The sequence below is a fragment of the Mercenaria mercenaria genome, chromosome 16 (genome assembly GCF_021730395.1).
Source record: "Mercenaria mercenaria strain notata chromosome 16, MADL_Memer_1, whole genome shotgun sequence".
Classification (NCBI taxonomy): domain Eukaryota; kingdom Metazoa; phylum Mollusca; class Bivalvia; order Venerida; family Veneridae; genus Mercenaria; species Mercenaria mercenaria.
Window position 1 is genome coordinate 55,893,130 of NC_069376.1, and position 19,442 is coordinate 55,912,571.

At 36.3% G+C, this 19,442-nt stretch overlaps 1 protein-coding gene across 1 annotated transcript; it reads left to right on the forward strand.

The window, feature by feature from the left end:
* The first annotated feature begins 1,392 nt into the window (after window positions 1-1,392).
* On the forward strand, window positions 1,393-18,529 carry LOC123540589 (uncharacterized). Its single transcript, XM_045325761.2, has 7 exons — window positions 1,393-1,513; window positions 8,080-8,201; window positions 8,983-9,149; window positions 10,555-10,679; window positions 11,437-11,548; window positions 12,930-13,069; window positions 17,077-18,529. The coding sequence occupies exons 1-7, from the start codon at window positions 1,486-1,488 to the stop codon at window positions 17,139-17,141; spliced, it is 759 nt and encodes a 252-aa protein (XP_045181696.2). The 5' UTR covers window positions 1,393-1,485; the 3' UTR covers window positions 17,142-18,529.
* Window positions 18,530-19,442: the final 913 nt, after the last annotated feature.

Genomic DNA, 19,442 nt, shown 5'->3' on the forward strand with positions numbered 1-19,442 from the left:
GTCCGTCTGTCTGTAAATCCGACGGTCACCAAATCGTGGAAAGATTTTTATATTATAACATTGCTGCAATTGTTAATCTTTCGGTCATATTGGTTAAAGATCAAGGTCTCACTCATTATCATTTATCATTCCACCCTTTCATTTTAAGGCAAACAATCACTTACTTATTTATTCATTTATTTATTTATTCATCACTACATAGAAAAAGGATAGTATCACATAGGTATTTCAGATACAAGTGATATAGCCAAAAGTTCGCTGTTCGCTATGCTCAACCACCCGGAAAACGCCGGGTATTTCATTACGATATATTTCATGTATGTCACGACTTAAATAGCTTTTTACGGTAACTTTAAACTTGTATAAAAAATAACATTATGCCACAGGTTGTTAACCTCGTACAATTGCTATACATATAAAGCGGTGGTATTTGCTTATAATGGTTGTAGTTTTCATTCTGTTATTTTCGGTTTTGACAGTGTTTCAGCCAGGTCTGCCGAGCTGCACTGATATTAGTACAACCCAAACTGCGTTTTTCTTGCGTTATAACAACTTCATAAAGCTTTCCCCTCTTATGCTACTAAATTAGATGGTTTGTCGGAAAAGGAACAACTGTGGAAAGCAAAACAGTATAATGGAACCTGTACATTGCATTCAGATCACCACAACGGTTAATGTGACACCAGCTTAAATTCAAAAACATAATCAATCTGTGCATAGACGCCGACGCCGACATAAGTTGGTGTAGTTCCTCTGCACATTCTTCAAAACGTCCAGCTAAAATAACAAGATGGTATTTGGGAGAATCGTACGTATCAGAGACTTCCGTTCATCAGTCCTGGCCGGAAACTAGATTTTGTTATTTGTTGTCCTCTCTGTATAATTGCTGAAGAACGTAGGGATAGTATTCTTTAAATTCTTTCATGTTTATATTTGCATACAAAAAAAGATAATATCGATAAGAAGCATTTTTCAATGGCCGTTTCCAAGGCGATGAAATTTGTAACGATTACGGTTATGATGTGACAAATACGACGACGACGGCGATGATGATAATGATAGTGATGATGATGTTGATTGTGATGACAATGACAATGACAATGATAATGATGATTATGATGATGAAGATTGTGACGACAGCGACGACAATGATGATGATGATGGTGACGATGATGATTGTCTCGACGGCGGCGTCGGCGGCGACGACGACGACGACGATGATGATGATGATTGTGACGACAACAACAATGATGATGCTGATCATGGTGGTAGTAATATTTTTGCAACAACAGCCAAACAGGACAAAACTGATCAGTGTTGATTCACGTGATTATGACTGTCATATTATGTATTCTAAATCGTATCTAAAGTTAAAAGTAGAAATATAATATACCCCAGTTACCTTACACGCTGTGTCCCATTTCAGACCATGGTATATAAATGCACACGCTGAAAGATTTTGTATAACTGATACAAACAGGCTTAATGAATATGTCGGTTACTGTAATATATGGTAAGTGTTTACATTTTAAATTATGTTTATAATAGTAAATTTGAATTTGATCTGATAAAAAAATTGCCGGTCTGGAAGCTACGAATGCACAACCTTGTTTTTAATTTGTGTAAATTTGTTTGTATTTTGATTTAACTCTTTTCTATCGAGATTATTTCCAAAAATAATTAAGCTAGTCATGATCAGTGAGGGTGGGGGGGGGGGGGGGGGGGACTATTACTAATTTTTCGTGTTAATTTTGACGTAAGTTCATAGTGGATAAATCGTGTTTGTTTATAATTGCTATTTTTATTTCTGTTTTCTTTCTTGTCAATTAAGTGGTCTAAAGATTAACATAACAACAAGTTTTAAAGTAAAGTTGTCATTGTAAGGTTCATATGTGATACAAATACAGATCAGTTGCTTTTATCATTATTAATGATTGACAAAAAATGTCGAATTCAAAGTACATAATTATGTATTTTAATGTACAATTATAATACGATGCGTTGCAAAAGTTAAATACATGTTATGTATAGAATAATCATCAAATGTTATTCTATGTTGTTGTTTTATTTTTGGGTTTTTTTTTTTTCAAGCATCCTTTTACATTTTTGTTCAGAAAATGGTTTAGATCGTTTTTCCTTCTTTTATTTATATGAAATTATTTTAAATCTTGGTCATTCTCGGAGGTCCTTGTTTGTGAAAACCCTACCTTTAAACATGTTCTCTGCCTAAGAGCTTCCTTTCTGTATAAACAGTATTCGCAAAATGTTCAAAAGAAAAGAGTGAATTAATTCAAGGACGATATTGGCATACATTAAAAAAGCACCAAGACGACAATTCAGAAATTTGGCTAAATATTGAAAAAAAAAACATCATCAAGGCATGGTCTTAATATTAGCATTAATTAATGATGGGATATTCAAATACGTTCTACTCTTTTTAAACGGAGTTTTTCATTCTAAGTTTCATGTATTGATTACTTAAGACAGCGAAAAAACATTTGCCGGAAGAAGAAAAGGGAATAACATGGATACAGTACATAAAATGAAGTCGTCCGTATTTTCTAACTGCTAAAAATCCCAAAGAACATTCTCTATCATAGAATACACTATTCAGAAAATTAATAAGCTGAGCATCAAACGTAAGTAAAGGTTCACAAAAGGCAATTAGTGTGCGAAAATTCAATTGTGTATATATGCATTGAAAAAAAAACGACAAGATGACTATATGCAATTGTTGTTCTAAGTTTCTGAATTTTAACATTAATGAATACAAGCCCAGGTTTAGACTTATAAAGTCTGTTGAGATCAAATAGTCTGTAATAATATTAATTTCTTCACACTGACACTAAATTATTTTCTCAGAAAAACATTTTCTCTCTAGGCTCATCTCAGAGACAGAGGCAAGAGATATTGTAAATTTTTTTAGAAAGTGGTATCAGAGAGGATTGATTTTATGGCCAGTTGCTTTACATTCAATGACTCTAACGACTGATGCCAGTCTAGCCCAAGTTCTGCAAAAAGGAATGCGAGTTTGGAGACAAGCTTTTCTCATAATAGGTCAATTTCTACATTCTGGGAAAAAAAACAATCAATCAATTATTAGTTTGTGTTCTGAGGCCACCAGCCAGAGTCTTTCGGCAGTAGCTTGGGGTCTAGTTTTTTAACAAACTGTTATATAAGGAACTCCTGGGTCGTGAACAGTAATAATTATCGTCTGGGATCGCAGAAATATCGTCAGTGGTGGCAGGAATAAGGTCAGGGATGGTAGGAATATCACCAGAGGTTGCAGGAATATCGCCAGTGGGGCAAGAATATCGTCAGGGGTGACAGGAATATCGCCTGGATGGAAACAATATCGCAAGGAATATCGCCATTGGTGACAGTTATGTCACCACGAGTGGTAGGAATATCGCCAGAGTGGAAAAAAATATCGCCAGGAGTATGCCCAGGGGTGGTAAGAATATCACCAAGAATGGTAAGAATATCGTCAGAGTGGAAGGAATATCGCCAGAAATATCACCAGGGGTTGTAGGAATATCGCCAGGGATGACAAGAATATCGCCCGGGGTGACAAGAATATTGCCAGTGGTGGCAGGAATATCGCCAGAGTAGAAGAGATATCGCCAGAGTGGAAGGAATATCGCCAGGGGTTGTAGGAATATCGCCAGGGATGACAAGAATATCGCCCGGGGTGACAAGAATATTGCCAGTGGTGGCAGTAATATCGCTATGTGTGGAAGGAATTTCGCCAGAGTGGAAGGAATATCGTCAAGAATATCGCCAGGGGTGACAGGAATATCGTCAGAGTTGATATTTACCGCCAACAATATGTTCTGCACTATTCTCTGTTCTCTTTTTCTAAAAACTACTGCTTGCTCAATGCATATTCGGACAGACACTAATGACATTTATAAAAATCGCGGGCAACTGTAATCTCTATTCAGTTGAACAGTTGCAACAGTTCAGATATTTTTCGCATTTGTCTTAAATCATACCTTCCGCATATTGATATCGTTATCATCGCAGATTTTTGGTCTTCCTCGGACACGATGTCTGAATGTACCGCAAAATATCTACGATGTCACTATAAAATGTGAAACATTCTAATCCCATTCAACATATTGCATTCAAAGTTTCAAAGTTTATTCCATATCAAGCATGTGATAAAAATAAGATAAACACAAATTGAAAAACAGTAGCAAGACATGCTATTCAAGGAATGTACAAGACTAAATACGGAATGAACAAACCCACAAAAGTAGCCGATTGAAAAAAGTACCAGAAAATATCTGTTAAAATTTACAATTTTGTCATCGGCGAATGAGTCTAATTAAAACAAGCTAAAATATTCCAGTTTACTACTATCATTCATGAGCTGACTTCACTTTAAAGTATTTGGATGTCTCGTATAATAATTGGGAATGTATTTTTTCTCAATTTGTGAAAAATGGACAGTGCATTCAAGAATCTGATGTCTTTTCGCCTTCCGTCGATCGCCACCATGATTACGTGATGCGTTTATTAATCAAATTTACGTATATGCATAAAACGAATAGTGTTCAACAACAGATCATTATTTGGCTCCACGACGACAGATGTTAGCAGATGCGTAGTTCAATATTTTTGCACTTAACGGGTTGTGTCGCTCACATATAATAAGGTTATGATAATAGTAGCTCGATATGGGATGCTGTATTCGGCTCCAGAAGGCGCGCAAGCGCCGAGCGTAAATCCACGAGAGTCAAAAATCTTAAATGTTTGTTGATGTTAAAATGAAATGAATGATGTTTTTGTGCGCTATTTATATAACTGTGTCAGCTCACGAATATTCAATGAAAGCAGTCCGGCAATATACAATACAAAAAGGTACAATACGGATTTTTTTCTGCCTGGTTATATTCACTTGTGAAATACAATCCGAATTTTTGACAGAATTTATATAGCTATATAATAAATCGGGATATAATAGAAACTCAAAAACTGTTTTGGTGAAGTTATTTTTAAACCATTTCTTGTTTCTACGTGTGTGCAGTAAAATAATTGGAAACGGACGTCAATGAAAAAATTATATTCCCAGATTCGGCTGTCGTGTTGTTGACATAAATCCTAAATTTAAAGTCATTGACATTTGTGAAAAAAATAAATGTCAATCCATTTTATTCAACGGGGTGTCTAGTTTCGGTCGTTGACCTTTAAAACGTATTTCCTTTACGGTCTATTTAGACGAGTGTTTTATACACGGTTAACAATAGAATGCCTTAGAAGTATAAGGTCGTAAGTACTATAATATTTCTATAGAGTTACGGCCTTGTATAATATCACGGGTAAATGTTTCACATTTTAAACAGACGTCCTCTAAGAAAGACAAAACGTCCTTCAGACCTCGGGCTGTAGTTTTGTCTCTTGACTGGCTGGCCGTCAACAAGATTTACCTGGAGTAAGCTATTCTTCAAATCCTGTTATATATCTATGGATTGCCAAATGATATATGACATATACTTGTAATGCTGAATATCAAATGTTAAATGTCAGATAGATAATTCTTATCCTTGCCTGTTTATCTTGTTCAAACTTAATTTGTACATTTAATACTGAGAATAAAATATGTTTAAACTTTAAACTAAATAGCTATTGTTTACTGCCAACTGATAAATGCTAGTGGTCGAAAGGTCCTAAACATATGAATGTAACTTTTTATTATTTACCAATATATATAATGTTCTATAGACTAGCCACTAGACTGATAATAAAGAATTTGTCGCAGAATTTCAACTTTTGTAATTTTTCTCTTATTTTATGTGATAGTGACAACTGCAAGTCTATTTTAGAGATTTTCACAGAGAACTGGTTGTAATATTATCATATTGGACATAAGATATAGACTGGCTACGTTCACATTTTTAAAAATTAAAATTAAAAAAAAAATATATAGTCTAGGAGCTAGTCTAAATGTTCTACTAATCTGGCAATACATTCTACCGGTCATGGAAACATGGGAGCGGAACTGTTAACTCTAAAAAGTGTAAAGAAACGTTTTTGACAGTAGCAAACTTATGTAACGAAGGCTGATGTCTATTTAAAGCATGCATTTATCCATTGGTATATTCAGTCCTTTATTTTGTTAAGCGGTTAGCAATAAGCATTTTTGACATTTATTGTTTTGCATTTCACAATTTAAGGTCCATCATTTGACAATTACTGTTTGAAAGTCAATATTTGACACCAAGCATTTAGCATGCTACTTCCATGCGTAGTAGTCTTACTCTATCCGGTAGTTTTGTTGAGCCCTTCATTCTATATACTTGAGCCGATGAGCAAGCAAACCTGCATACAAAAGGTGAAGCCGGCCAATGAACCCGCCTAGTTTCATGTTCTGAACTTTTAAACTAAATGAAACTTACTATCTATAGCACGCGTTCCTTTTCACAATGGTCATTTTAGGGTCACCACAACCATCTTAGATAACAACCGCAAACATCATAATGTGTGTAGGTCATGTAGACAAAATTAACCGGACGTTGAACTTGGACATGCATTAAGGTAGTTATACACGTTCGGATATATTTGTAGAATTTTATAGAACTCTGATCTAAAGGCATTACCATTTAGCCTGTAAAACAGATAGGATTTGCTCGAGATTTTGCTAGTTTGATATTTTCATGATACGAGTCTATGGACAAATCGGATTTTTGATAACATATAATCCCTGACAGACAAATATTCAAGTTATTATTTCAGTTTTATCAGTCGTACAAACCATTTTTTCACCAAAACGGACACATACTTGTTAACCGTATAGGCGCGTGTGCTATATTTTGAGATATTTGCCCAAGATTTTATAGAATGTCAAATTGATTTTTTTTATAATCATTTTACTTGCAAACAGTTTTTGTTTATTGAATGTCATCTTAAGAAAGATGGTAACGTTTCTATTTAAATATCAGTTCAATGAAATGCCACATCCAGAGCTTAATCCAGAGATGCATTTTAATTACCTGAAACAGAATCCATATTCTGAATGTTGTTTCTATTTCAACTGTCTAAGTATTTGAATGTAATGAAAATATAATACCGAATTGGATGAACCACCACCGGAGTACAATGCAAAATGAATCAAACTAAAAATCTGCACGACTAAGTCTAAAATACTTACAAAATTCATCCAAACTACTACAGAACAATAACTGCATCTGTTTGCATCAGCTCTTTGACAGAAAACAGCCAGTATGTTGCGCATTTCAGCTATGTAGTTAGGCCTATGCTGTTGCGTTAAAAGTATTTGACGTGAAGAAAATAAAAGTAGCTGCAGCTGCAGTAGCAGTTGCTGCTGCATATTTCTTGTCTGTGGCCATTTGAAATCTGAACATGAGAAGCATAGGGAAACATTTTATTTATTCACCGAATAACCATTCGGAAACCGGTTTCCGTTTCAAGTTAATCAAATGCATAAACTTCCGGGGTAGCACCGTTACTAAGGCCGTTACTAAGGGCTGCTACACAAATCGCATATGCAGTGGTTTCCAGGTATGAAGGTAGTAATTCGACAGGTATGGTGGTCTGTGGTCCGCTCGAATGTAGTCTGAATCAGTATACTAGTATATAGGACCATTTTCCCCGCCAAGTAAAGGCCATTTTCATACTAGCTTCATTGATAGGAATGTCTGTGGATGATTTTAAGCTACGTTATAAGCTTCCAAGTTTATGTAAATACATGTACATGTATTAGCGTTTTCGTTGCCTGTCTGGGTCACATAACCATTGATTTATTGCATTATGTCCAACCATCCTATATTTGCTGTTGTTTTTTTTTATTGCATACATACGGACTTTCAAGACAAGGGTAATCTCTCAAGAAGTGAAATACTGGAAATGCTGATAAAAATATATTATACATTGTTGTTTTTACATAGAAAATAGCAGCTGAGGCATTTAGTACCATCTAACCGCCACTTAAATAAATAAAAGACTACAAGGGAAGGTAATAGACGCGGCTTCCGTGTTTAATTTTCTATAAAATAGGTACATTGTAAATCTTGTATATATGGTGTAATACTTAATATATACAATTACTTTATCCAGGCTGGCTTTTGTGCTGTCTTCTGCTACATCCGTCTGTGGCTAAAAAATGTGAATCTGAGGACACACACGACTTTGTTTATTACCCGAAGTACCCACTGTCATTCGAGGACTTGAGGCAATACGTAAGCATACTTTATACTCCGCCCCGGTCTTGTATATAAAACAGGAAGTGAAAAAAGCGGCAACGGTGTCCTGTTCTTCGATAAAAAAAAATGTTAATGTACAAGATGGTACGATGACGATGAATCGTTTCTGTTTGCATATTTTGCTAGAACAACTGCAAATTGCCATATAAAGTTGTCATTATTAACCCTTAGCATGCTGGACACGATTGGTTCTGCCTTTGCGACCAGTGTAGATCATGATCTGCACTGTTCGCTATTCAGTCAGTATCTTTTTGGTAAGCATCCCTTTTAACAGTTAATGGTGCTGTCCAAATTCAAAGATGGACAAGTTCATTATAGAAATTTAGCAGGGTAAGGGTTAAACTTATTATTAACAGTGATATCGGAACTGGCAAGTGCGTCACCAGGCTTAAGGTATGAACAGCCTAAATTTTCAAAGATCACTTTTTCATTTTTTTATCATTGAAAATTCTTGACCAGCAGTGAGGAATGGATGTTACAGTATTTCTTATGTGTAGACGAACACGGAGTCACTTTCTCCTACATATTATGGTAGATTTGCAAGAAAGAACATTATTTTATTTGCAAAATGTATGTTTTATCAATAAAGAGACATTTCATGCTTTTGGGATGAAAATCTGGTCATTGTATCAGTTCGATGTAGAAATAACTAAAATTTGAAAGAAAAGTGTCTTGTTTTATGTCTTGTCTATTATATAAAGGTTTTGTGACTATGGTTTAAGAAACAGAGATAGTAATAAATATGAACATTTACCAGGTAATAGGTGGTGGACCGCATTCCAGACAATACTTTGAAGTGTACAGTTTTGACCCCGCAGACTTGAAAATAAACTACGGGTTACCAGTTCTTAGAAAGGTTGCTATACAATGGAACATAATTACAGAAGGGTTCCCGGGTAACTTTACCAACGACTATGCAGGGTGGTGAGTTTGGTGTAAATTTGTTTTTCTTTCTTCTTACAATAGCGAGCAAAGTTTGAAAATAACAGTATTGTGAATTAAAGAACTGAATTCAGTGCATACAAAGAAAAATCAACATTGCCAACGAAGAAGTAAGTACGAAGCTTGTAATCATACCAATGGAACGTTTAGATGAATTTTTCATGATGTGAGAGGATCCGTCAGTGTCTAAATCACCCAGTTAGCAAACTTACTTCTGGTAGTGGACCCGTAACTACACGGCTATTTCCGTGTGGACCCGTAACGACACGGCTATTTCCGTGTGATTAAGTTTTCTTGTTAAGATATTCGGCATTCTTCGGACGAAAAGAGAGCTTGACATGCACACGTATGGCTTTCCGCGAAAACCGGAGATACAGGGATTAGTTTTTAATTGTCATGTCACGGGTCCACTAGATAGACTAGGCTTCCTTATGCCTGTATAAGAAATGTTTTATCAACACTTAGGATGTAAATCGGGGATCTTAACCACTTGGTCATGGAAACCATTGGTATGATATGCTACATGTAAAATGTTAAGACGTCTATAATAGTCCTCTTGGGGCAAAGCCATTCCAATTCTACTTTTTGACTCAAGAAGAACAAAAAAAGAAGTACATATATTCAATCAGGAACAAAAATGATTTTTTGTTTCAAAATGTCATTTTGTAACACCTTATACTCAAGAGTCATTTTATTGTCTGTTAAACCCATATCATGCTGGACACGATGCAACCAGTGTAGATCATGATCAGCCTTCACATCCGTGCAGTCTGATCAAGATCTGCACTGTTCGCTATTCAGTCATTATCTTTTAGGTAAGCACTCCTTTTAACAGTTAATGATACTGTCCAAATTGAAAGATGGACAAGTTCATTATAAACATTTAGCAGGGTAAGGGTTAAAGTACAGCGCATGGCCTGTAACCGTTAACACGATAATTCTGCCAACATTTACTGTTGCTCTTGCGAAACCTTGAAACAGTCGGAATGTTTTCATATACTATGAAGCGCAGAACTTGAATATTTTTAGTTTGAAAGCTTGAAACTTTTTTAATGAGTAACTAACCGAAAAATCTAACTAGAATTAAATATATTTTTTTTCTCATAGATGGTGTGTAGAAAGTTTGTTCCTATTATACAGACAGCTAAATATTCGTACTGATGAAGGAGGAAAATAAAAACGCCTCTGCTATATGCCGGAAAACTACCTATGATCATGTTATATATTTTGTTTTATCTTATATGTGTTAAATACATTTGCACAAACATCAGAAAATGTAGCTTAAGATATCGGACATATGTTTATATGTCAAGCCTATATACGTACCATACATCTGCACAAACAACACGAAACTGCAGCTAATGAAAGCCAATATTTTTTGTTTCAGGTTCCCATACACACCCTTCCTTCCGGATACTAGTGGCAAATGTGAAACTGGCGTTATTGAATTCGAGACTCTTGTAAGGAAGGACATGAAGCTGAGATTCAAGTTCCTTTCAGTGTACCCTTCTGGTATGTATATGATACATACAATTAAGCCCCTTTTACCACTCCGAGAAAACGAGCACCCCACAAATACGCTTTACAGATATACGTCCACTGTTTTCTATGGTACCATGGTAAGCTTACAGTAAATATATTGTTTCATTGTGTAGCCACTCTCCTTCGAACTTTTACGGGTATTCGTCGCTAATAAGTTGAAATCGCTGATTTTTGAACCACTTGTTCCTCACCGCTGTGAGTTCAAAACCACACTTGGGATGTAGGTCACCTTTATAAGGGAAAGTCCTCTAGATAGCATGTGGAAGGTCGGTGGTCCTACCAAGGTTTCACGGCCGTGTCAATCTGACCTAAAACACATGAAACATTTTAATTTACTCGTCCCACTGAAGAGTAACCACTATATTGCTGAAACAAAATACTGAATAAATAAGTATCTAGATACAGATCGGTACAGTAAAGCTAAGAGGTCATTACGGAGGAATACAAAACGATTTAATATAGAATTTGACTGTGGCTACCAAAGTGTTTTTATAACATATGAACCAAACCCAACAGAAAATATTGAAAGCGATGATGTGCTGAGTGGAATCTTTTAAACCAGTACGACTTGTCAAGTTACAAGCGGAAAATAACTGTCTCCCTTAGACTGCGTGTAGATATTTCTAAACCAAACAGATTCAACGTAGAAAAAATACACTTTCCCTACCAAAATGTACTTCTTTCATACTTGCCATTCACTGCTGTTAGTCATATCTGTATATTCCAGTTGAGAATTTTATTGGAACATCGTTTTCGTCATGTCCGGAGAGTTACTTGATAAATTGGTACTGCCCGGAGGTCAACATCGTGTATGGTAAATTTGGCATCGACCGTTGCAAGTAAATATTTTGCTCTAAATCATTTTTTTCAGGACTCATTACTAGCATATGTATCGTTTAAAATACTCGTAACCGCCTCGGTAGCCTAGTGGTAGAGCGTCCGCTTCAAGTGCGGGAGATCCCTGGCCGCGTCATACCAAAGACGTAAAAAATGGTACTAAGTAGCTTCCTCGCTTGGCGCTCAGCATTAAGAGGATAGTGCTAGGACTGGTCAACCCGGTGTTAATATAATATGTAACTGGGTGAAGTATCATGTCACCTGTCTACGGCGTGATATTCCAGTGAGGTAGTACTATAAAGTTGGGTATTGTGCAGACACCGTAGCTAATATGCCTGAAAAATTAAACCGAACACACACACATACTTAAAGTGCCAACAGAATGGACAGATGGACAGTAGAGCTACGTACATTTTCGAAAAAATATCTTCTAATTTTTTAAAACGAAGAATATGCAATATTTGACAAAACTATTTTTAGAAAGAGCCGGATGTAAACACACACAAAAGATAGAGAAATTATGATATTATCAATTAGTTAAAGAAAGCCTTTAGATATAATCAGTTCAACGAAAGTGAAAAAAAAATTTGGCACAGAGACGCCACCGTTCATTCCTTATATTTGAATAACCATATTTTATTGTAAGTTATTCAATAGCAACTAAGATAATTACAGTCTGTATGTTATGATATAATAACCATCTTAGTTTGTACGTTAAGATTTTAGTTCCCATTCAGTTGTATTTTTGTCATAAATACCAGTTTTGGTAAATGTCTATATATGGCCAAACGATGACGTCATTGTGCCCGAAATGGTTTCCATTTCATTAAATTGCTAATGAGAAATGATGCACTTTCCCTTTTAAAGTGGCATTCTTCCGGTTTGTAATCAGCATACATAGGATTACACCATGTCTTATTGTAAGTCTCTGTTGTGTCTATACGAACATTATTTAATGGAGAACACTGGTTCTGGTGCTCTACATGAATCATTTTAAAGTGGTGGAAAAAACTCCGCAGGAGTGAAAAAGCCAAGTGGGGGAACAAAAGCCACGTGTTGGAGTAAAAACTTTACTTTAGGACTTAGCCTATAGCTTATTTACATATTGTTCAAAGTGTATCTCGTCGGAAGCCAAAAGGAAAATAATGTTTCTTAAATTAATACCTACGGTAATATAACAATCTTGCAATCTTGGTTGGGCAACCAGGATTGAAAATTCAAATTTTAATTCTCAGAAAATACAGATAAGTATAAATGATCATTTGTTTAACTTTCGGAGAAATTGATAACTTTATCAAAATGTATGTTTGTTTTCGGGCTGGATTAAATATGCCGTAGAAACTGTGTAACATATCAACATATAAAGGTATAGTATATTTACAGGAGTGGAACCAGAATGAGTATCTACAGTTCCACTGGTCCTAACAATATGCCGTGGCAACTCATTGTAGAGGACTTGTGTCGGAACAAGTCACCAAAGATGGATGACAAAAGATGGACCATGACCCATGATGCTCCAGAACGTAATTTAATTGATTTTTACCTTTTGTTTAAAAAGTATCAGAATACATCCATCAAACAATCCTTTTAACACTGATAAAATTCTTATCAATAGGATTTCTAATATTGAAAAAAAAATAATAATGGATTTCGAACTATCGATTGTTCAAGGACAATTTACTATGATTTCTCAGGTTTTACGAACGAAACAATTATAATTATACTAGTAGATCTATTTCAACATTTTTACTGGAATGTTTATGACAATTTTCTAGTCAGCCTGCATCGATAGCAAAAAATATCAACTGAATCCGACTCCGCATTATATTTTATACTGCCATTTAAATTGAATATCCGCATTTTTCGTTTTACACACCTAGTCACTAGGTTCTAGGTGTTTATAGACATAAGACGTTGACTAGAACTGACAGTGTTTTGCTCTCTAAGTTGGGCAGTTTTTACCCAGTTCCCATGAAACTAGGTCCTAGGTGTTTATAGACATAAGACGTTGACTAAGATTGGGATTGTTCCCGCGGTATTGGGGTTCAAGTCCTTGAATTACTAAAACTATGAAAATTGACAGTTTCTGCCCTCTTGCTTACGTGGGTCATATCCAAAGTAAACCAAATTTGGTTACTATGTTTATAAGTAGAATATCACGGAAGGGTTAAATAACGAGTCGAATAGTCCAATTTACTCTTGAGTTATGGCCTTTGAATTACTTAGAATTGTGAAAATTGACCGTGCCCGCTTTATAGCAAATGCAGTGTTCGTACAATTTTCACCAGACTTAGTCAGATTGTCTATGGGCATACAGTGAAATATTTATTTTCGTCCGGGCCTAAATTTGAATTAAACCACTTCATGTACCCAGGAAATGGTCAAACTGGCTAAAATCTCGGAACTTTATGCCTACAAAATTAGTGATTCAACAGTATAATTATAGCCGTTTAGCCATAGTTCGATTACGAGTAGTATAGCCTTTGTCGCTCTGGAGTTACTGCCCTTGAATTTGTGCAAAAATGATACAATTGGTTAACTATTCTGATCAATAAGTAGAGTAATTTAGTCAAAAGAAATTTTCTGTGACGAGTGTATATAGTGACAGTTTGGCATTCACGTGTTAGGTGTTACAGATTTGAAGCCATGTACACTTGTTATTTTATTAACACTATCTGGACTCTCATAACGTATACTAGTAACTGGCGAAGTTATATATTTTTGTATGTGCACCATAGTCCATCTTTCAAGACAGCTTGGTCTGACAGTGTTCTCAATGTGGATGATAGAGTTATGCTCTTTCTTTGGATATTTTTTCCGTATTGTTATTATGTCTCCCCTAGGAGACATATTGTTTTTGCCCTGTCCGTCCGTCCTTCCATCCGTCCGTCCGTCCGTCCGTACGTCACACTTCATTTCCGAGCAATAACTGGAGAACCATTTGACCTAGAACCTTCAAACTTCATAGGGTTGTAGGGCTGCTGGAGTAGACGACCTCTATTGTTTTTGGGGTCAATCCGTCAAAGGTCAAGGTCACAGGGGCCTGAACATTGAAAACCATTTCCGATCAATAACTAGAGAACCACTTGATCCAGAATGTTGAAACTTCATAGGATGATTGGTCATGAAGAGTAGATGACCCCTATTGATCTTGGGGTCACTCCGTCAAAGGTCAAGGTCACAGGGGCCTGAACATTGAAAACCATTTCCGATCAATAACTAGAGAACCACTTGACCCAGAATGTTGAAACTTCATAGGATGATTGGTCATGAAGAGTAGATGACCCCTATTGATCTTTGGGTCATTCCGTCAAAGGTCAAGGTCACAGGGGCCTGAACATTGAAAACCATTTCCGATCAGTAACTAGAGAACCACTTGACCCAGAATGTTGAAACTTCATAGGATGATTGATCATGAAGAGTAGATGACCCTTTTTGATTTGGGTCACTCCGTCAAAGGTCAAGTCACAGGGCCTGAACATTGAAAACCATTTCTGATCATAACTAGAGAACCACTTGACCGGAATGTTAAACTAATAGGATGATTGGTCATGAAGAGTAGATGATCCTATTGATTTTGGGGTCACTCTGTCAAAGGTCAAGGTCACAGGGGCCTGAACATTGAAAACCATTTCCGATCAGTAACTAGAGAACCACTTGACCTTCATAGGATGATTGGTCATGCAGAGTAGATGACCCCTAACGATTTTGGGGTCACTCTGTGAAAGGTCAAGGTCACAGGGGCCTGAACATTGAAAACCATATCCGGTCAGTAACTTGAGAACCACTTGACCCAGAATGATGAAACTTCATAGGATGATTGGTCATGCAGTGTAGATGACCCCTAACGATTTTAGGGTCACTCTGTTAAAGGTCAAGGCCACAGGGGCCTGAACATGGAAAACCATTTCCAATCAATAACTTGAGAACCTCTCGACCCAATATGTTGAAACTTCATAGGATGATTGTTCATGCAGAGTAAATGACCCCTATTGTTTTTTGGGTCACTCCGTTAAAGGTCAAGGTCACAGGGGCCTGAACATTGATAACCAGTTCCGATCAATAACTTGGGAACCACTTGACCCAGAATGTTGAAACTTCATAGGATGATTGAACATGCAGAGTAGATGACCCTATTGATTTTGGGGTCAGTCTATTAAAGGTCAAGGTCACAGTGGCCTGTTCATGTAAAATCATTTTTTGGAAATAACTTGAGAACCACTTGACCTACAATGTTGAAACTTAATAGGATGATTGGACATGCAGAGTAGATGACCCCTATTTATTTTGAGGTCACTTGATCAAAGGTCAAGGTCACAGGAGCCTGAACAGTGACTTGAGAACCACAAGGCCAAGAGTGTTGAAATTTAGCAGGATGACTGGACATGCCAAGTAGATGATCCCTATTGCAGCCAACCATCAGTGTCTCTTTGACTTTCGCTCCTGACCCCTATTGACTTCTTGCCTATAGGACTTTGCATTGGGGGAGACATGCGCTTTTTTACAAAAGCATTTTCTAGTTTAACATACAATAATGATACTTTTTATGTCCCCACCCATCGTTGGGACGGCATATAGTAACTGCAGCGTTCGTTCGTCCCCGATTCGCGTCCGGTCTGTAACTTTGTCACCCATCAAGATATTTTATTATTACTTGACACACGTGTTCACAATAATGAGATGATACGTCATGCGCAAAACACTGACCCCTGGATCAAAGGTCAGGGTCACACTAAGATCAAAGGTGAACATGGCTTTTTTTCCTGTCCGTTCTGTAACTCAGTCGTCCATCTTGGGAATTTAATACTACAAGGCACAAATGTTCCCCATAAACAGACAATGTGTCATTCGCAAACCTAGCATCCTAACCCAAAACAGAAGGTCACACTTGGAGAACAAAGGTCAGTAGTGTTTTTTTTTCCTGTCCGGTCCGTAACTCTGTCATCCTTGAAGGGATTCTAATATAACTTGGCACAAATGTATTCCATGATGAGATAACATCTCAAGCGCAACACCCAGACCCCTAGCCAAAAGGTCAAGGTCACACTCAGTTCAATGGTCAATTTTATCCTGTCCAGCCCATAACTATGTCATCCATCAAATGATTTTAATATTACTTACACAAATGTTTCCCATAATGAGACGATATGTCAAGTGCAGCATCCAGATTCCTAACCCAAAGGTCAAGGACACACTTGGAAGTCAATTCAATAGTTTGTTTCATGTGCGGTCCATAACTCTACCATCTATCAATGGATTTTAATACTTTAGGCACAAATATTTCCGAGAATGAGAAAACTTGTCATGCAAAATGCCGATACCCCGAGCTCAAAGATCAAGGTCACAGTCTGAAGTCATAGGTCAACCGGGTTTCTTTTCTGTCTAGTCTATAACGTATAGGTTGCGAAAGATTTGACCAAACATTCACAAATGTATCTAGATATTACATATCAGTTACCAGTTACATTCAAATGAAGCAGTCTGGGATGCATTTACTTTTTCAAAAGTAGTTTCTTGTTTCTCGTTCTAGAATGTGACTTCGGGAATGGTGACCACAGGAAAAAGAGATCAACGGAAACGCGACATTACCTGTAAACACATTGAAAACTGACTTTTCCACAGTTTGAAGGGCTGTCAAGCACCAGCACTAAATGTATCAACCACAAAGAGTTCTGACTTGAACAAAATGAAAATTTACCCAGTAATTCTTAACGTTTTTCCACTTATATACATTATAAAACAGTCATACCTCAACAAAATGCAATATGTATTTCTCAAAATTGCTTACTCTTTATGCCTGAAGCAAAGTGCTACAGAAGCTAAACACTGTAAATATTTCATCAATTTTCCTAAAATAGATTTACTGGCGTCTAGGAACGTCAGTATCATTTCCATTCTTACTTGCCATACATTATTTTTCAAAAAAAAAAACTGAGTTATTTAAAGTAGAGTTTTATTAGAATTCATTTATATTAGCATACAATCTAATGACTTATAGAGCCTCTCGGCAACCCCTTGTTCAACTTAATAGGAACTAAATGATCTGTGGCTATGACTTAATTTTTAACAGTGTGTGCATTAGTCATAAGGAAAATGGTAGTACATGTATATAGCCAGCAACATAATTAGAAAAAAATTAACACTGATAATTGAATTAACATCCTTTCTTCATGGTAGTTTTAACAGCACAGTTGTACAGATTTTTAATGATTTTCTCATGTTTTCTTGCTTTTGTACATTTGTATTATAATTAAGGCCATTGTTATTTCTCAGTAACAGTTTTCTTCACTTAGAACTTGATTACTAATTATTTAGGATAATAAGTCAGCTGGGCAGATCAGCAAAATACTTTAAGTATTTCATATTTTCTTAAAAAGGAAATGTTTTAAAATAATATTAAACAAGCAAATTCGATGAATTGGTATCCCCCGCCGAAAGGGTTTGTGGTGAGGAATGGCAAAAAGATATATCCGGCAAAAAGTTAAGGATGTTAATAAGAAGCAAATAATTTCATTAGTCAAAATCAATTTAACAGAAAACAAATGTTTAATTAAAGAGTACATAATAAATGTATGATACTTTGATCCTGACTAAAGAATTTATTTTGAATGGGATATGCTTACTGTAATAAGCTTAGCTTTTAAAATTAAATGCAGTTAATTGAAATGTGAGCTTGAAGTTTAACTGGAATGAAATATTGTCTTTGAGTGGTTTGGCACCAGGTGTTGCTGTTTTACAAGTAAAGATCAGATGTCCTTAAGAGAACACAGGTAAGATATCTTGAACATAGCTGAGGGCAAGGTTTGTGCAGTCACAACTTAACATGTTGGAGGTTTGAACATTTAAAAAAAAAAAAAAAAGGAATGGAAATAGGAAATATATATATCTATATATAGATATATGTATATATTTATTTTTTTAGGGGGTGGGGGTGCAGGGGAACGGGAGAGGAAACAAAATTTCACATGTTGATTATAAATATTGATTGAAAATTAAAAATGAAAAAAAAAAAAAGGTAAAACGGTGAAGCTGGGGGGGGTGGGGGTGGGGGGGCAGAGGATGCATGATCAGTGGTGGGCATGACTGGGTGGAGAAGTGAGGTGGGGGAATGGTACAACTTGGAAGGTTTGAAAAAAATTTAAAATAAGAAATGAAAAAAAAAAATTTTTTTGGGAGGGTGGGGGAGGGGGGTTGGGAGGGGGAGGGGTGTGACCAAGGCAAGTGGGTGACCAGGTGTGGGTGCGCAACTTCACATGTTTATAATAAATGTTCACAGAAAAGAATGAAAGAAATTTAATGAAATTCTGCCAAATGGTAAGTTTTTTTATGTACAAATATGTGGATTTTTAGACAATTAAAGGGCAATAACTCTGAAGTTACAAAAAGAAATCCATACAAAATTGTCTGTGCACAACCACATTATAGTGCTCTAAATTCTGTTAAAGTTTCATAGTTCTAGGTCAAATATATCAAAAGTTATGATGCAGAAATTGGCATATCTATAGATCTATAGTACCCTATTTGTTAACACTAGAAACTTCTAAGGGCCATAACTCTGGTGTTACTTGGGCAATCTGTCTGAAACTTGATGGGCCCCATAACCTCATAGTGGTGAACATGTATATGAAGTTTGTTTGAAAAAAATCTAAAATAAGGAATGAGTTTTTTTTTTTGGGGGGGGGGGGGGGGGGGGGGGGGGGGGGGGGGGGGGGGGGGGGGGGGGGGGATGTCGGGGGAGAGGTGTGTGATCAAGGTAAGGGGGTGACCAGGTGTGGGTACACAACTTCACATGTTTACAATGAATGTTCATGGAAAAGAATGAAAGAAATTTAATGAAATTCTACCAAATGGTAAGTTTGCTATGTACAAATATGTGGATTTTTATACAATTAAAGG

Excerpts from the sequence above, each read along its gene's own strand:
- LOC123540589 (XM_045325761.2), top strand. The coding sequence starts at position 1,486 with ATGAATATGTCGGTTACTGTAATATATG. Across the intron at positions 11,549-12,929 it reads TTTGGCATCGACCGTTGCAA|GAGTGGAACCAGAATGAGTA; the intron begins GTAAATATTTTG and ends GTATATTTACAG. Across the intron at positions 13,070-17,076 it reads GACCCATGATGCTCCAGAAC|AATGTGACTTCGGGAATGGT; the intron begins GTAATTTAATTG and ends TTCTCGTTCTAG.